The sequence below is a fragment of the Cololabis saira genome, chromosome 9, assembly GCF_033807715.1.
Source record: "Cololabis saira isolate AMF1-May2022 chromosome 9, fColSai1.1, whole genome shotgun sequence".
In the NCBI taxonomy this organism is placed as follows: Eukaryota; Metazoa; Chordata; class Actinopteri; order Beloniformes; family Belonidae; genus Cololabis; species Cololabis saira.
Genome location: NC_084595.1, coordinates 31,984,285 through 32,003,450, shown reverse-complemented (window position 1 = coordinate 32,003,450; position 19,166 = coordinate 31,984,285). Strand labels below are relative to the sequence as shown.

Here is a 19,166-nt window from a genome sequence, read left to right as displayed (position 1 = left end):
TTCATTCTGACAGATATTTAGATTATTTTTAGGCTAAAACCAAAATAAGCAGTTTGTGATCTAGTAACATTCTTATTTCACTTAAAACTACACCAATCAGTTCCAACGCTGAAGCCATTTACAAGTTAAGAATATTGAACATCTTGTTTCAATGCAAAAACCTCACAGCCTGGCAATCATATAGATATTATTACGGCATTTATCACTACCCTAAACTTTAATCCACACTACCCCATCAAGACAGCACTCAGACAACAGTTTCCTCCCACAGCAAAGCAATCAATCTACCTTTCTGCAAAATCTACTTCAGGAAAGAGCAAGGCTTTGACCCCTCCTACAGGCAGTGGCTCAGGTGGTAGAGCGGGTCGTCCAATGATCCAAGGATTGCCACTTCGAACCCCCCCCCCCACCGCAGTCATCCGCCGTTGTGTCCTTGGGCAAGTCACTTCACCCTGATTGCCTCCAGTGAGGGCCTCGCTGGTGTGTGAATATGTATGAGGTGGTGGCCGTTGGCACAGATTGGCCGCCACATTTCCACCAGCCTTCCCCAGGGCTGCTGTGGCTACACATGTAATTTACCATCACAAAGTATGAATGAATGGAATTAATATACGATCATTGTAAAGCCACCTTGGGTTCCTTGAAAGGCGCTATATAAATGCAAGTCACAAACATTCAAAATCCTAATTCAACCAGTGGGGTGTTATAGAATGAGTGGGAATTCATGAAGCCTGCTGCCACTAACAACCCTGTGCCACATGAGGATCCTCAAACAGGCTCTTGTTCATGCACCGACATGCCACAGGTAATATAGCAGCAGAAAGGAGTCTGCACAGTTTCATGGAGGTGATCGTCAAGAAATGTAAAACAGATCTCTTTTGTAACTTTTTCTGCACCACGGTTATGTAGACTTTTTCATCCATGTATTTATTTATTTATTTATTTATATGGTGTTTCTTTTGCCAGTACTGCAGATTCACCTGCCTTTTTTTTTTTTTTTTGCTTGCTGGCCTTACGAGATAACCAGAAAATGATTAAACCAGTTAATGCGCAAAATGATGATACCAAGAATTGTCAAGAATGTTAATCTTTCCTGACATACAGCTGTAATAAACACATATATTCAGATTTGGATTGAACCATTACAGACCACTCAACAAGTGAGCAGCTTGTTAATGCCCACCTTGACCACATGGTTGACTTATACAAAAGAAAAGATGTTAGGCTGCAAGTAACACTAAGTGTAAATGGATCAACAGTCAGTGAACTTGTATATTAACTGCATTAGCAGGTGTACAGTACCCAGCTTGGTAATGCACTTTTTTCTGTTGCACATTTATCTAAAGACATATATTCTTTCCTCATTGTTCACTGACACTTTTTAGCATGCACCAGTGACAGAAAAAAGTAAATTCCTGGTGACAACAAGAATATAAAGGCCAGTTGAAAACACTTACCTGAAAGTCTTCAGATAATTCTAAGAAGAATCTCTGATAGAGCATCAAATCCTCAAATGGCCTGCCAATGGTGCTTTTGGGATGTAGCTTGTTAAGGTCTGTTTCTATGTCATCATTCTGATTGACAAAAAAGATGAAAAATGATTGAATGTCTGTTACACATGTGAACACCTTCCGTTAAAGAAAGAAAAAACCCCAGTGGTCACTAAATTTACTTGAAACTGACAAAGGTTATAATAAATACCAAGGTGAACCACTTTGGGCCCCCGAGCTTACCCCCCTAACTGCCCTCCGGGTGCTGGAAAAAAAGCACCTACTGCTACTAGTGTAAGTAGTGACGGGTAAAAAGCAGAGGACTAATTTGGGTGTGTTTCATGAGATATATACTGACAAATAAAGATATTATTTATTATTAAATGTCCTTGAAAAATTAGCTGGTAGTACCCATATAAAAAAAAATGTCAAAAAAAACAGAAAACTATTTGACCAAAGTAATATGTTAAGTGAATTCTGTCTTGTATTTACATTACATTAAATTACATTTTGACATGCCTCAAAGTTTCGGGAAGTATGTGGTTTTAACAGATGAGGGAAAAAAAACAGAACTGTTCACAATTGCAAAAAATTAAGCACTCGAAGATAAAAACACTGTTTCTAATGCAAAACATGGAGGAGGCTTGGTTATATTCTGAGACTTCTCACTGCATCTAGCTCCGGCTATGCAGGGTACAATAAAATGGCAGGACCAAAGACCCAGTGTCAGAAAGCTTGGTCTCACTTGCAGGTCATGGGTCTTCCAACACGATAATGACCCAAAACACACAACTCAAAACACCAAATGAGAGTTCTAGAAATCACTTTATTGAGGGGATTACCTCAAAAAGGTTGTGCAGCTAAATACTAAATTGAAAGTACCAACTAATTTTTCAAGGCCATTTTATTTATTTATTTTTTTTATGATTCTGTTGAACCACAATTCAAATGTCTGATTTTCAGTAGTTAATTTTTAGTAAAATGTTTTCATTACTTTAGTCAGTTTCAATTTATTTCAGTGACCAATGTGGCTTTTTCCTTTCCTTAATGCAAGGGTACCAACAAATATGTCCTCGTCTATATATATTTGTATAAAGGCTACTGAGTTTGACAACAAACATGGCTGGCATAGTGATACTGGAATGTCAAATGCTTGCCAGGGAGTTGGTGTTGGTGAGTTGGTGAATTATGACTGCCCTCTGCTGGGAATTAAATTACGTACAAATATTAATGACAGTATGTCTGTAATTTACAATCCCTGTAAATTACATGACACATGACAATGCTCTTGAGGGACGTAACAATAAAAACCATCATCACTAAAATGAAAAGACAATAAAAAGAAAGTGTAATACATAAAGTTGTCATATTAAATGAGATGTATACAATTGAAGGCTGAGCATTACCAGAAAGAAGTCATCTTTCTCATCTTCGTCATTGTCAGAGTCTGCTTCTGCTTCGGCCTCGTCGTTATCATCACTTTCATCCACCACATCATCCACTGGGTACAAAACATACAGACACTTATGTCACTGACTTAATCTTTTTCTGTTTCTTTGCCCAAGCACGGAGTTTATCACTGTTCAAAATGTGTGCATAACCAGCCAAGAAACAACCAAGATAAACTTGGTCAATGACTCTTTGCTTTCACAGGAACAGAGAAAATGTTCACAAAAATATGCAAGCCATGATCCAGAGATAGATGATAAAGAAAGAAAAAAATGAGTGTATTTATTCAAATATAAATTCAAAATGAGCTGATGGTATTACTGATAAGTCTGTGTAGTGTAAATGTAAACAGTTGTATACCGCTCTCAGAAGGCTGGGTCACTAAAATCGCTGCCATGTATGTTGGAATATAACACAATACACCGCTTTTCCAATAAATGGGTATAACATATATAGAGTCCCAAAACAACAACATGTGTGGACGTCACAATTCAATATTACAGTAAGCATAGTACTACACATTCAAAAATGTTATTAAAATGTTGGAAAAGGAAAAGGGGTAAAATATTTCACCAGTGAGCCTGTGGATACAATGTAGGAAGAACATTACTTGAGAACAGTGCAATAAAATTTTCCTCAAATGAATAAGTAAGCTCCGAGCAGTGTGCATGAAACCATTTTCACTACTGACAACTGTGTTGCATTAGTTTAGTGAAGTTACAGAATGACGTGAGGTGAAAGAGAAAGCAAGAATGAGTGAATCTATGTAATCTGAGGATTACGTACGTCTTACCCTTCTTTAAGAACTTGTTGCCGAGGTGATGGCTTGTTTTTCCTGAAAGGTACATTGTGTGCAGCAGTGTCAAGAGTGTAGCCGTTAACCATTTGCTGGTCCAGGGATATGAGCAATATTTTTTTTGTTTTTAATGGCATGAAGGACTGAATCTAACAGAGATGATGGTGATAAAATAGTGTCTTCATTGCACAATTATGAAAGATGTCTAATTACTGTGGCAAGTTGGACACACTGATGGGAAGTGGGTGTATGATTGTGTACTGGGTTCTCACCCCCAGGAGGCTGGTTGTACAGCTGTTCCACAGGCCCTCCCGCAGGTACGTGAGGCAGCTGGTAGTGGAAAGCTGACTTAATGGTAGGCAGAGGTAGGCGGTTCTTAGGGAAACACTTTCTCATGATGAGACTTGAAGTGTTGACCAAAGGATCCAGAGTCCGCACTGGGAGACACTCCTATAAAACACCACCACAGACTCAACAGAGCAGCTAAGACCCAGTATGTGCATCTCCCATTTATATGCAAATTATTTTTAACTCACAGTGGATGAGTTGTAGAGGATCCTCATACCATCACCTTCGATAAATGCCTTCCTCCCCAGTTTAATGTTGGTAATGTTCCTGAGGCAGACCAACAGGCCTTTACGAATCAGCATATGGCGATGCCGCGTGTCATTGCGATGCCAATCCCCATACAGAGCAAGCAAGACTGGCACATGGCCACCATCCACTGCACGACGAGCATTAGTTTCTGCACGGGGGAGTAGAAGAAAAAGCGGATAAAGCACTGACACATGTCAGTTTGCCTCTACGAGATGAGATGATGAGAGGGATGAGAAATGAAAATGGAAGCAGTCAAACATTCAGGGTATGCAGGACATTTGGGGGATTGAGATAACTTAAAATGTTTGTTGAATGATAAATTACAGTATAAGCTTCATAGCAGAGGCTGTTTGAAGATGAGGGTGAGAAAAGGAGTAGGTAAGCTGCATGACAAAGAAACGGCACTGATAAAAGATCAATGTACTACTGAAGATAGAAACGCTGTGCTACAAAGTAAATTACTCACTGGATTTGAGCAGAGCTCCCAGTGCGTCCAGAGCTACCCTGTTGATTTTGACACAAGGCAAAAAGGTTACATGGACAGACCATGTAAACAAATGCCAGTGACAGATGCTAAATACCTCCATCAGAAAAAGCCAAAAAGATGCATGTAGATCTGGATGTCATTTGTTTGTTAGACAGTAGCCTTTGTGGGAAAGAAAAGCACTAACTTGGGCAAGCTGGTGGTCTTCTTGCAGTAGGGTCCAAGAATCTTGAACATCAGTTCCACCGCTCCATTCTTGCCCAGTGAAATAGCATTCACCGCTTTACATGAAGAGACATAACAGGGCAAAGTACATGCAAGTACATGAACAGTTAGGAGTAAATTGAAAGTATTTTATTTGTTAGTTTGTGTAGCTCCCACAGATTCAGTATATCTTGAGATTAATTACATTTACAATTTACTTACAGTTGGTAGAGTAAACCCTGAGAACCTGTAGACATGGCAAAAGCAGTTTGCTATTCTGAATATTCTGCTTTATAAGGTTGATGGTGACATTCAGAGCCCCACTCAAGCGTGCCTTCACTCCAAACTTCCTGTCTGAAAACACACAAAATGAAATATTAGCATGCAGACAGAGTCTTTAGCTTTCTAGTTATCTTTTCACTTTACTTTTCCGACCACTAACAGCTTTTGCTTTATGAGTTAGTCCTTGCTTTATCATATACAAAAGGATACACATTCATCTGTGTCACCAGGGGTGCTGAAAATGTAATTTAGACAATGTAAAGTTGATCCACTTGTGGTTATACTGCCTCCTCCTAAAAACATAAAAAAAATAGAGACAGAGCGTTCATGCATACCTTTAACACCAACTTTTGCCAGCACTGAGTGAAGTTGCAGCATGAGCTCCTCATTCGGAGGCAACTCTTTACTGGCATTGATGAGAACTTGCAATAATATTCCTGTTCCTCCTTTGGACACAAACACCCCCACTCTGCGACCTTTACCTAACAAAGAAAGACATCAAGTACAGTGAGACATTCAGTAATTCACCACAGAAAAAAAGGCCACTTGGCAAAATACTTTCAGATACGAGCTTGAATCACAGTTTTCCATCACTTAAACATTTAAAGAGAAAAAAAAATGAATTATTCAGGTTGCTGCTTTTTAAACATCTAAAATTAATGCAAAAGCAAGAGAGTGGATGTTGTCAGACTTGATTTTCAATGTTGTGAAGACTCTTAAAGTTCACTCACCCACAGTCAGCAGCTCAATAAGAATGTAGAGGATGTTGAGGGCAGTCTGGACATCTTTGGTGTTCTGTCAAAATCACATGTGTGCATCTTACTAACCTACTTCATCTTATCAATCTAAGGTGATCAATGTATAATAAGCTTCTAGTCTGAAAACCTGCACTAAATTTAAGTCGATTACTACAACTACCAAGAGCAGCAGAGGAAATCCATACAGTTAAATCCAACCCTTCACAAGGAAAACATTAGTATTTCATACAGCGATGGGTGAGGCTATTGTTCAGGGGGTAGGGTTGGAGTTGAGACATCTTCCCATTTTTGCACAAAGATGAAGTATTCTATGAACACTGTCATAAAAACATACACTTTACACTAGGGCTGCACGATTAATCGTTAAAAAAAAAATCGCGATCTCGATTCATGCTTGAACGCAATCTCATTTCCAAATGACGACGATTTAAAAAAAAAAAAAAAAAAAAAAATATGTTTATTGTTTTTATGTTCAATGTCAGCTGTTACAAAGTTGATGCCAGTCTTTCATCAGGCACCATCATATTTTTTGTAACGTTTACCTTTTGTATCGGCAGCTTCTTAATAGCAGCAAAAGGCAATAGGGGGTTCATCCCAGCCAGAGGAATAATTTGTTGCCTCAGAACTACAGGATCTGTTACAAGTCCCCTTTCTGAAAGGGTGTTCAACTCAGGGAGGAACAAATATTGTTCAAAAGATTCAAAGGTTTGTGTAAAGAAGACAAGAGATGTTTATTGTTATTATATTTTTGTTCAGCTGTTGCAAAGTTAAAGTAATAAGTGCAATAAATTTTATATTGGAAAAAAATCGTGAGAGAATCGTGATCTCAATTCTAAGCAAAAAAATCGTGATTCTCATTTTGTCCAGAATCGTGCAGCCCTACTTTACACTACCTATACAGTTGTTCAAATAACTTTTCGCTTAAATCTGTCTTAGGCAGCAAATTGCTTTTTAAAAAGCTCTGCTAAGGGTTTGATTGAGTCCGTATCAGTCAGAAATATAATAGCATAGATTAGAAACAACACTGTCCCTATTCTGCAAAACGTATTATTGTGAGTGCTGATTCACAGTACTACAGCGTAGTAAGCTAAGTGTTGAAAATGCATAAGCTGACCTCCAGTGAAGCCAGGATGACCTCCATCCCACTAGAGCCTTTGGACATCACTTCTTTTCCGCTCTTCTCTGCAACACACCATGAAGTAAAATGTAGAGAAACATTAAAGATAGAATAATTTATTTTGTCAAACAACTGTTCTGTCCATTCCTTATTTCTTGGAATGTGTGAAAACCATTATTGTGAATCTAGGATGATAAATAGGCTACAAATGTACATGTATAATATACATACACTAATATATATATATATATATATATATATATATATATATATATATATATATATATATATATATATATATATATATATATACATAGTGGGGCAAAAAAGTATTTAGTCAAACACCAGTTGTGCAAGTTCATCTCAATACTTTGTGATATACCCTTTGTTGGCAATGACAAGAGGGCAAACGTTTTCTGTAAGTCTTGACCAGGTTTTCACACACTGTTTCTGGTATTTTGGCCCGTTCCTCCGTGCAGATCTCCTCTAGAGCAGGGATGTTTTGGGGCTGTTCCTGGGCAACATGGACTTTCAACTCCCTCCAAAGATTTTCCATGGGGTTGAGATCTGGAGACTGGCTAGGCCACTCCAGGGGCCTCATGTACAAAACGTGAGGCGCACAAAAAACGTGCGTACACAACTTTCTACGCTCACGGTCGGATGTTCAAAAAGTGATTTGAACGTGGAAAGTTGTGGTCCTTCACCCACAAATCATGTCTGGTGTACGCACATTTCTGAGGTTTTGTCCGTTGGCAATACTCACTGGCGAAACAGTGAAGTCCAAAATATGAGGAAACGTGAAGTCAACAATAAGTTCTGGACCACACGTGAAGGACACGACAGTCCCCACATCACCAGATAAGTTACACAAGAGAGTGGAGCTGCAACAATCTCACAATCAACCACATGAACATACAGTATGAAGGTAGGAGCACAACGATGGAACCCGCAAACAATCCCCATAATGCAATGCAGCTTAGATTGGAAGAAATGCCCCCAAATAGATTTTCCAGGCCTCAACTTCTGACAGGACTGTCTCCAGCTCACAGCCGATGTTTGTTTTTTTTATTTGTTTTTTTGCAAGTTCCTTGTTAAGATGAGCAGTTTTTAAATGGATAATTATCCTCATTATAATATTCAAATATATCTACTTGAGGGAGGAGACAGGGCGGAGTGTTGTGCTCCCGCATGTGGGCTCAGATTCTCGTTGATTGTGATGTTCAAAGAAACGTGCATGGATTTGGGCATATGCACAGTTTTGTACATCTGAATTTTTTTTTTGCGTACGCAAGAATTCCACGCACAGATTCACGTTGAAATCTTGAAATCTTTGTACATGAGGCACCTGAACCTTGAGATGTTTCTTACAAAGCCACTCCTTAGTTGGCCGGGCGGTGTGTTTAGGATTATTGTCATGCTGAAAGACCCAGCCACATTTCATCTTCAATGCCCCGTTGATGGAAGGAAGTTTTCACTCAAAATCTCACGATACATGGCCCCATTCATTCTTTCCCTACACGGATCAGTCGTCCTGGTCCCTTTGCAGAAAACCATCCCCAAAGCATGATGTTTCCACCCCCGTGCTTCACAGTAGGTTTGGTGTTATTTGGATGCAACTCAGCTTTCTTTCTCCGCCAAACACGACAAGTTGTGTTTCTACCAAAAAGTTCTATTTTGTTTTCATCTGACCATATAACATTCTCCCAATCCTCTTCTGCATCATCCAAATGCTCTCTAGCAAACTTCAGACGGGCCTGGAGATGTACTGGTTTAAGCAGGGCGACACGTCTGACTCTGAGTCCCTGGTGGCGTAGTGTGTTACTGATGGAACCTTTGTTACTTTGGTCTCAGCTCTCTGCAGGTCATTCACTAGGTCCCCCCGTGTGGTTCTGGGATTTTTACTCACCGTTCTTGTGATCATTGGGGTGAGATCTTGCGTGGAGCCCCAGATGGCGGGAGATTATCAGTGTCTTGTATGTCTTCCATTTTCTAATAATTGCTCCCACAGTTGATTTCTTCACACCAAGCTGCTTACCTATTGCAGATTCAGTCTTCCCAGTCTGGTACAGGTCTACAATTTTGTTTCTCACGTCCTTTGACATCTCTTTGGTCTTGGCCATAGTGGAGTTTGGAGTGTGACTGTTTGAGGTTGTGGACTGGTGTCTTTTATACTGATAACCAGTTAAAACAGGTGTCATTAATACAGGTAACGAGTGGAGGACAGAAGAGCCTCTTAAAGAAGAAGTTACAGATCTGTGAAAGCCAGACATCTTGCTTGTTTGTAGGTGACCAAATACTTATTTTACCAATGATTTTACCAATTAATTCAGTAAAAGTCTTACAATGTGATTTCCTGGATTCTTTCCCCCCATTCTGTCTCTCATAGTTGAAGTGAACCTATGATGAAAATTACAGGCCTCTCTCATCTTTTTAAGTGGGAGAACTTGCACAATTGGTGTCTGACTAAATACTTTTTTGCCCTACTGTACATACTGTACATATACACTTTTTTTTAAATAGGTCAAAAAAAGAAAGAAAAAAAGAGCATTGACATCTTACAATAAAACAAACCGAAGAACAACTGACACCCAACTTCTGCAGCATAGGTCACTCTATCTTACAAAATTATGTGCACTATTTCTGTAGTTTTATCCCTTCTGTTGCTATTTTAACTGTAATTTTAACCCCTTCTTGCAGGGGACTAAAGTTGGAAAGGTTGCCCCTAGTTGAAAGCGTCAAACTGAAAGGGAAGAACTTGCATGCAGCAACATACAGTGTGACCAAGTCAGTTGCCACAACACAGAAGAGGGAGAGTCGCATTACAACAGACAAAGAGGGAGAGTGACTTCATTCTGTGGTAAGGACACCAATAATCCATTGTATCTTTACATAGCAATGAGCCCACTGCTGCTTATTACGGTTAAAGATATTGAATGTTGACTCCTTAGATCACATTTTAACATAGTCTTAAAACTTGTATATGCATAAGACTAAGCATGATCTTTTTACAAAGAAGTTTAAAAGGGTTATACGTTTCTGAGCTGCTTTTCTCCCTGGCTTCATTAATCCTCCCACCTCTTTAAATCCAACGCTCACTGTGAAAATTAGGTGATAAAAGCTTCTTGGCAACTTGCACGTTTGTATCGGTCCTCTCCAAACATGCAGAAAGGCACTACAGCAGATACTAAAAATAAATAAATACATAAAAAAATAAAATCACTCAGAGGAATAAAAACATATCAAATAAACATTTGTGGAAAAGAGAAAAAACAAGACTTTGTGTCATATTAGCAGTTGATAAGACTACTTTTAAGTAGACATATTATGCCAGAAATGCAGACTTCATAAAACCAAAACCCAAGAGGGATTATATTTCTTGACGGTGATCTTAACTGCATGCCTGACGAGTTTGATTCTTTGGCGCTGCCAGTAATGCGTCATTAGCAGCAGCATGTGTGGATGAAAACTGTCAAGTGTGCAGCTCTCACGACTTGGGATCTTTTGGACACAAATTGTGCCAGAGGTAAAATTATAGAGCAGAATACAAATCATATATGTTCAGTTTATCTATGCACAGACAAACTACCAAACAAATGCACATATGCATGCATTTGAGAGTGCTTAAAAAAAAAAAAAAAAAAACACTGTCCGAAGCAAAATGGCTTTACAACACCTAAAAAATGTTAATACTTTAATACTGATCAAGTTTAAGCTTTGCACATTGTTCTGTCGCATTTAAATTATTAATTGAAATTAAACCCCTCATTTTTGCATTAACAGAGTAGTTATTAACTGAGGCTGGGTTACTTGCTAAATATCTCACATGAACTTCAGAAGCTACAGAAACTGTGTTCTAACTTTAACTTAACCTCTCCCGAAGTCAAATATTTAAAGTATTTTAAATATGCACCAACGTTTTAAATGCATAAGTGAATGTTTCTACTTTTGAAGGTTTTTAAGACAAATTAGATATATTTTTACTCAACAATCTGCTATTTTTGACCCTACCTGGTGGTTCTGAGACCTCAGACGAACAATATCTTCCGGTGTCGCGATATTCCATTTCAAAACAAACGTTTCAAAGTTCAAGGATGCTTTGAATGAGAAGGTTTCCTATTCTCTGCAATGCCTTGTTAGCTTCCACTGTTGTCTGGAAAGTGTAGGTCTGCAGTAAATCAAAACACTTCAGAGTTCGGCATGCTACAATACGTGTTGTCTAAAGGTAAATCACTTTTAAAGCTTCACTGGCATGCTTCTGTCCCTGTAAGGCAAAAAGTAATCTCTTCGGCTGGTCAAGCCTATCCGCCTACTCTTCTAGTATGTCCCAACACACTATGCTTAGAATTAAGCGCCTCCCCCTTGCAGACTTCCACAAACTCAACGACGGACCACTTCAAAAGAAGACCGACAACTGTTCAAGGTGTATCTCTTGATGGGAAGGGATTGTAAGATGATACATTATTCTCAAATGAGGAAGAAACACTTTTTCTTGAAGCAGATACAAAACTGTTATTTTAAAAATGAATGTATTCTACATCACACCAAATCAAGTTTGTATTAATACATTTATTTACAGTACAGCTGGTATGAGTCTATGCCTTCTCCACTTTCAACCACTGGCTTTCCCTTGTTCTGTCTTAAGGTATCCCTTTACTCCCTCATAAGCCCAGAGGACTAAACTGGACACAAGAGTAAAGCAAATTCCCTCCTGGAGTGTATAGTTACTGTGAAAAGGGTGAGACTCGCCCAGCTTCCCTCTAACCAACGTCATACTCAGACACATTTCAAGTTGAGGCTGCAGGCGAGGCTCTGACAGATAGCTAAACAGTAGATGAGAGGGGAACAGCTGTCCATCATGATTGATAGAGTTACAGACAGAAGAGTTTCCACTGTGCCCATCAGTCATAATGGATTAACTTTCCTTTGAAGATTGATTGAGCAGAAATAATTTAGAAGTGGAAAGATGAAAATTAAGAGGTGCCATGAGAACAAAGTGACTTCAAAATAAGTGGCTAGGTGCAAGATAATGACTCAGCAAAATTCCTCACTTCTCACTTTCACACAAGCACTACATGAATGCTTAACTTATTAAAAATAGTCCTCGTTCCAGAAAGGCAAACCCTGAAAATGTCATGAATGAAATATTGCTAGATCAAGAGCGGCAAATGCGCGTTGGCAAGACGCGAAATCCACAACTGGGATTCCTGGTTGAGTATTGCCTGCAAGCGTTTGCTCTTGGATTTAGTCCATTTTTGATTCTCTTTCCTTTAACTAATCGAAGCAACGGAAAATTAAAATGAAACGAAGATTATCTCCTCAGATTTCTGCTCTGCTTAACAACAAATCTAAAGTCCTGAGACTTGCAGTTTAGAGAGATTTCCCAGAGAGAATAGCAGGAAATCCTAACATAAGAGAAAGAGTAAGCTGATAATGCTCAGGATTTTTGCTAGATAAATGACCTTAACCTGGATCCAAACTGTCAGTTAAATTTGCACCGTTTGATTCAATGTCTTTACTGAATGGTAGAGTACTGCAACAATGTGAAAGCGATATTTCTATTAATCAAATCTTGTAGTAGAGTCCCTGCTAACATGGACGCACTCAATTGAGTATTTGAACAGTGTGATGTGGCACAATGCCGCCTTCTTCTGCTATGAGATTGTCTTCTCAACAATCTTACAGTAATACGAGACTGGCGGGCTATTAATCAGTCCATGTACATCTTGGCTGCTGCTGCACTGAGCCATCTCCATTTACACAACTAACATACTAAACATGTTCTTAATTAACTAAATCAGGTTGACTACATTAGTACTAGACATTAAAATTGTTTGTTTTTTTTTTCTTTGTCTGCAGTTGAACTTCTCTACAGTATGCTGATAGAAAAAAGAAAATGGTCTGGGATCACAAGTTACAAAAAAAAAAACAATAGCATCTTCCAAACAGCCTCGCACTCTTACCCTGTACCCTGACACGCACCATTATATGTCAACGCAAATAAAGTTTTATTTGTGTAGGCTTTAAGGTAACGTTAGAAGTATTTCAAAATGAGCAGGAAAGATGCAAAACCTCCAGTCTATGACCACCTACGGTCTAGATGATATTTAGTTTTATTTTATCAGACTCTCACATTCTATAATTCAATTACTGACTTCAAAATTTTAGGGAAAAAAAACAGACAACCAACACTGTTGGTCACAAGACAGAGACCAGAAAGGTTTTAGATGATTGTTTTATGCTTTTCAGAAAACCCATCAGGTTTTATAAATAAAATACAGCCTTTTGTATAAATATGTCAAACTAATCTAGACGGCTGATAACTCGCAGTTCATTTTGGATGTTCGAGTTTGTTGTTTTAGGTCTGGCATTTCTTCTTACTCTTTAAAATGTTCTCGTTTAATTTGTCCCCTCCTAATGTTTCCCTTATCGCTCCTACTGATTTTTTGCTATTAGTAATTTTTCTATTGCATTGAGCGCTCCTTTACTGTGGGTTCAGAGATTAAAAGTTTACAAGTTCAAATGCACACTTGGTTAATTCAACTGCCTATCTAATAAAGGAACAAAGGCCTAGTCCGACATCTTTCCAGTTAAGTGCCAAACACACCAGAGGGTTGTACATATTTAAAAACTGCAATTCTTTAACTTTGATTATGACATTATGCTGTATGTATGTATGTATGTATGTATGTATGTATGTATGTATGTATGTATGTATGTATGTATGTATGTATGTATGTATGTATGTATGTATGTATGTATGTATGTATGTATGTATTAATGTTCCACACCGTCTTATGCAACACTTGTTTTTTTAACCTCGTCTAGGTTCAACAGAGCACAAAGCACTTTACAGTGAGTTTTACACTGTGAGAAACATTGAAGGCTTGTATCAAAGACTGGGCTTCCTTGTCTTTGTTCTTTCAAGAACAAACCCTTTTAGAGTTACCAATGACCCAGATGACTGAAAGGCTACACCAGCATTTCACTGTCAGTACAGATTATCCAAAGAGCAATTTGTACAGACTGTCAAGTGAAAAAATAACCTGTGGAGGATTGACAAGTAAAGTATTTGGGACAACAAATTTAAACACATAAAAGAACATCATCCCGCTGAGCAAGCCCAATGTGATGAGGATATCAGACAGTAAGAGGCTAAAAATAAAGCTAGTATAGCACGCTGCCAGAAGATTCTGTTATCTTTCACTGGTTGATTAAGTTACCAAATGTGGTTGATTGTAGATCAACAGGGTTTTTTTTAAATCCGTTTTTTTTTTTTTTTTTTTTAAAGGTCAGACCCTTAAGGGAAATCAGAACGGACAAAGAAAAATGTATTTCCAAGTAAAAATCGCAGGCTTATCAAGTTAATAGTTAATAGCAAACTTGACTGCTGTATGATGGAACTGTCATACACTGTAAGTCAAGTTGGCTAATGTTGTATAAGGTTTTGAAAAGCAAGTACATAAACAAGTACAAGTGGACAATCAATTCCATCAATTCTGCTGCAGCTGATAAAATTTTAAAAAATTAATTTTAAATCAGAAACTGAAAGCAGTCCTTTAAGAAACACTTGCAGATCATCTCTCAATGCTTTTATGATGCAATCCTTTTTGATTGGCCAATGGCAAAGCAAAAACCAAAATCTAAACTTCTGGGGGGTTTTAACTAAAAACTTCAAAAAAGAAAAACATTTTAACACACTTTAATTCTAAAGAGGTGGGTGTGCTGTGCAGAATTATACTTTAAACTCAGATACAATTACTATTAAATCTCATAAACCCACACTTTATTCACAATAGAACCCAGAAACAATATCAAATGCTGAAAGTGAAGAAATTAACCATCTTCAGAAAAAAAAAAAAGGTAATTTTGAAGATGATGGCAGCAACATGTCCCAAACAGTTTGGCAGGACAATGTTTACTATTGTGTAGCATCCACTACTCTATTATATGCCTCCACGCAGCATTTTCTCTGAGGCCAGTATATGGTTTAGCATTGTTTGGGTTTAAGATGCAAGGCGCCTCGTAAAAAAGATATTGACTGGATGGGAGTTCGCTTTAAAACCTTTATATACATTTTAGCGTGGATCTTTCCTTGGCCGGATCTGCAAGCACCCCCATACCATCACAGATACAAGCCTCAGAAGTGAGCACTGATAACAAGCTGAATGGTCCCTCTTCTCTTTAGGCCAGTCGACACACTATTCATAGTTGACAAATACAATCTCAAAATTGGATTCATGTGACAGGACAGGGAAAGGACAGTTTTCCCCTTTCCCAAGTCCATTTCAAATGAGCTTTGGCAAAGTAGACAGGGGAATTTCTGGATCATGTTCACGCGTGTTTTTTTCTTTGTATGTTAGTTTGCATTTGTAGGTAGCACAGCCAACTGATTATCCATAAAAAAAGTAATGCTGGGCATCTTATGTTGATTATTGGACTTGTCTATGGTGTGCAAAGATTTCTGCAGATTTTTCAAACCAATTGATGATATTATGTTCTTAAATATTCACATTTTAAGGTGAAGAATGCTATTCTGTTCAATTAATGAGTTAAAAGATGTTGCTCAAAGTGCTTTGTTTTAGTACCACTTACTTTTCCTTAGTTGTCCAACTGTTTTAAGACTTGTTGCTGCCACCAAATTCAAAATGAGTGCTAAAACTTTTCTAGAAATGCTAAATATTTCACTTTAAAAATTTGATATGGTTTCTAGGCCTTTTCATTAAGATTCATATATATTTTACATATAATACCAACTTTTTAGGATATGAAGCCTTTTGAAAATTAATAATTTGTCGTTATGCCTTGAAATGCCAAACTTTTATGGGAATGATCACTGATTAATTCAAATTCAGGTTCAGATGACTTTATTAATCTCTTTGGGAAGTTCCCTCGGGGAAATTGACATCTCCATCTCACTCACACAGCACTGTCATATACAGATCAAACACCCCAAAAACCAAAACACCCATATAAAAGATAAAAAGATAAAAATAAAAAGTGCAGTGCCATAAATATAATTATATAATAATATCACACTTATAGGAACTGAAGATAACACCTAAAGGAAAGGTTTGTCTCAAAGATAAAGAAACAAAGATTGGCGTTATCTGTATTTTCAGCTGGACAAAATATTGTGCTATTGTGTGAGTGAGTTTGCATGTACATGTGCTCACCTTGTGTCTGTATGAGATGAAGGATCTTTGTTGTTAGCTGTCTTGCCATTTCAACTTCCTTCAGCATGGCCTCCCCATTCATCCTCTCCAGTTGGCCCAAGAGCATCAGCACCCTTGAGTTACTGGGGACACTGGAAACACACAAACACACACTTTTACCATTAGAAAGTCTAATAAAGTGCTTGTTAACAGAGGCACCAGCACAACCAAAAAGGATAGATTGATTTTATTACACAGGTAATATAAAGTAGCATGAACCGAGTTACAGTGGGGGGAAAAAAGCCTTCTTTCATTTCGAAATACACTCAGATTCTTTGTTATTCTAGTACTAATAACATTTAAAAACTGATGATCCAATTTCAAAAACATCTAAAAATCTGAATTTAAGATTTGTTTCATATTGTAATAAATCTGACTATGAAGGTTGTCCTTTCGAACCTCACTATTTCTGGGGTAGTGACCCATACTTTTCTAATAATATTAGCTTACTGGCACTCTGCTGGAAACAAGAGATTACGGGCGAGTCGTTACAGCAAGGGCAAACACTGGGGAGAGAACCAAAACTCTGATCTACCCAGTGGAACAAAAATTCCCATGCCCTTATAAAGAAATACTGTGTGCTAAGAAAATGGGGGACAGACTGAGGTGAAAAAGTAATGCCATAATGGAAAAAAAGGGGGGGTGGGGGGGCATATGCAAAATCTAAATAAACAAGAGTCACATCCCTGAAGAAAAGATTATTTTTAGTTGTGGCTATGGCTGTTTTTAGGCAAGTCATCTAGTTATCTCCACATGATACTCTGGCAAAAACACAGACAGACTCACCAACTTACAAATAGAACAACAATAAGATGAAAGGCAAAAACTGGCACGAAAACAATGGAATTATACAAAAGCATTATCATACCATACAACTAAGTGCTCCTTTGGAGAAACGCATGATGTAAAATAGGATTAAGATAACATTTTGCTTTACTGCCAGATAATTCTGAAATTTGTTTTGAAATGTGAACTGAAAGCTGAGAAAAATCTCATGCAAACATATCCCTACATCCATGTGTATGTTTGTGTGTGCACCCTCAGCTCACCCTTTTTCTGTGGCCATTTTGGGTTTGTTCATTTTTACCCCTTCAAAATGTCATGTTGCCTGCAAGAGAAAGAAAACACAGGCCAAACTGATCAGAGAAGATGAGCAAAAACATTCTGAAACATTTGAAAATGATGATTAACCTTCATCCTGGTTGTCAAATGAGTTCCAAGTGGACCCTGCGGTAGGCAGCAAACCAACCCCGCCAAATCCAGCTGACAATAAAGCTTAACTGTCCCCAGCTTTGAATGCACTGCTCTATAAATATGTTTCAGACCTTTGGCAAACTAGTGACCTGTTTAGAAAAGACTTGTGAATGTGTGATATTGTCCCAGTATTACAATAATTTTTGAAAGTACTTTAGTTCTATGACATAAGACTGTGACATTAAAGTATTATCATTTTCATAATAATGATTTTGTAGTTTGTTCACTTGCTTATTCAAATCTGAAACGGAAGGCATTTTTAATAAGAAAATGTTTCTCACCCCTGTGCCTTAAAAGGAAAAAATAATAACACACGCATATATACACGCTTGTGCTGTGTACACGCACAGTTATAGTTATACTTCGTACCTTAGTGTTGACCGGCCCGTGGCAGCATTATGAATCTCTTAAATGGAGCTGCAAGACAGCTTATAGTCGCAGTGCCAGACAGGCAGTGTCGCCTGACTGATAATGTACAAAACAAAGGGGCTGCCTAACCTTCTGCTGGTCTCAAATGTCTAGTGACAAAAGAGCTGTAGAAAATGTTATTCAAAATGAAAAGGAAAAAAAAAATATATGAATAATAAAAATCAGTACAGCTGCAGCAGGAGTTTACCGTCAAGCATTTTCATACTAAGTCCAGGTAGTCAATACAGAAGCATTTACAGGCTGTGATAAGATTAAGGGTCATAAACCATTTTCTCCCCCTCTCTCTCTCCTTTTGAAATAGAATTGTGATGACAACGCAGGTTACACATAATTAAACAAATACACAAATACATCAATGCATTTCATTTAAACAGAGCTTTGAACACAAACAAACCCAGCCAGGCCTCTTACAAACCCTGAAGACTCAGACTGAAATACACTGCATACCTTCTCTTGCAGTGAACAGGTACAGGAGATGACCGGTCTAATCTCAAGCAAGCCCAAAAGGTCATGCCTTTTAGGTTCAGGGGAGGGAACCATCGTGGCTGCAGGCCAGGACATGCTATCCTCAAAGCAGTTATAAAGCTTAAACAGGACAGGTGTTGAAATAATCCCACAAGGCTGTCCACCCCACAATCCAGAGTGCATTAAGGAAGCATGGTTTGCAACTCTCATTACACTAGCGCGTCAGGATTCTCTGTCAGCTGTCTATTGTTAGTAAGGTAAACATTTTATGTTTCATTTTTAAAACAGATGACAAGTTCGACCATAACAAAGCCGGAGCTGGCTGCGGCTGCACCTGCTGGACCAGTCACTCAGTCCGGCCGCCTGTCTGAGCCAGCGGGCTAGCCCCGGGGGGGGTGCTAACACTGCTGCTAAATGCACACAACCACCACAAATACTCAGCCTGCTGAGGACAGGGACTAAGGGGCGTAAAGAAATACCCCCCAAAAAACATGTTGAGACTTCACGAACCTGCACGAAAAAGAAGTGTAGTCCTGACCAGGATGGAGCGGCTCAGAGATAAGGGAGACAGCTACGGTTTAAGCTGGTTTGAAACGCCCTGCTGATGATGTTGTGATGAGAACTGACTG

At 38.4% G+C, this 19,166-nt stretch overlaps 1 protein-coding gene across 5 annotated transcripts in view; it reads right to left on the bottom strand.

Annotated features, from left to right (window-relative positions):
- Positions 1–19,142, bottom strand: part of agtpbp1 (ATP/GTP binding carboxypeptidase 1) — a 30,593-nt gene extending 11,451 nt beyond the window's left edge. For 2 of the 5 annotated variants that reach the window (XM_061729273.1, XM_061729274.1), the window contains exons 1-14: positions 19,048–19,142; positions 17,439–17,497; positions 16,351–16,481; positions 7,175–7,242; positions 6,034–6,097; positions 5,638–5,784; positions 5,243–5,374; positions 5,004–5,097; positions 4,799–4,836; positions 4,272–4,480; positions 4,008–4,185; positions 3,733–3,774; positions 2,897–2,991; positions 1,458–1,574 (exon numbers count right to left, since the gene is read on the bottom strand). In XM_061729273.1, coding sequence (XP_061585257.1) covers positions 1,458–1,574; positions 2,897–2,991; positions 3,733–3,774; positions 4,008–4,185; positions 4,272–4,480; positions 4,799–4,836; positions 5,004–5,097; positions 5,243–5,374; positions 5,638–5,784; positions 6,034–6,097; positions 7,175–7,242; positions 16,351–16,481; positions 17,439–17,470 — 1,347 coding nt within the window. In that variant the 5' untranslated portion in view covers positions 17,471–17,497; positions 19,048–19,142. Of the gene's footprint in view, positions 1–1,457; positions 1,575–2,896; positions 2,992–3,732; positions 3,775–4,007; positions 4,186–4,271; positions 4,481–4,798; positions 4,837–5,003; positions 5,098–5,242; positions 5,375–5,637; positions 5,785–6,033; positions 6,098–7,174; positions 7,243–11,185; positions 11,387–16,350; positions 16,482–17,438; positions 17,498–19,047 lie in introns of those variants that run through there. The other 3 variants (XM_061729275.1, XM_061729277.1, XM_061729276.1) reach the window with 2 other exon arrangements.
- Positions 19,143–19,166: the final 24 nt, after the last annotated feature.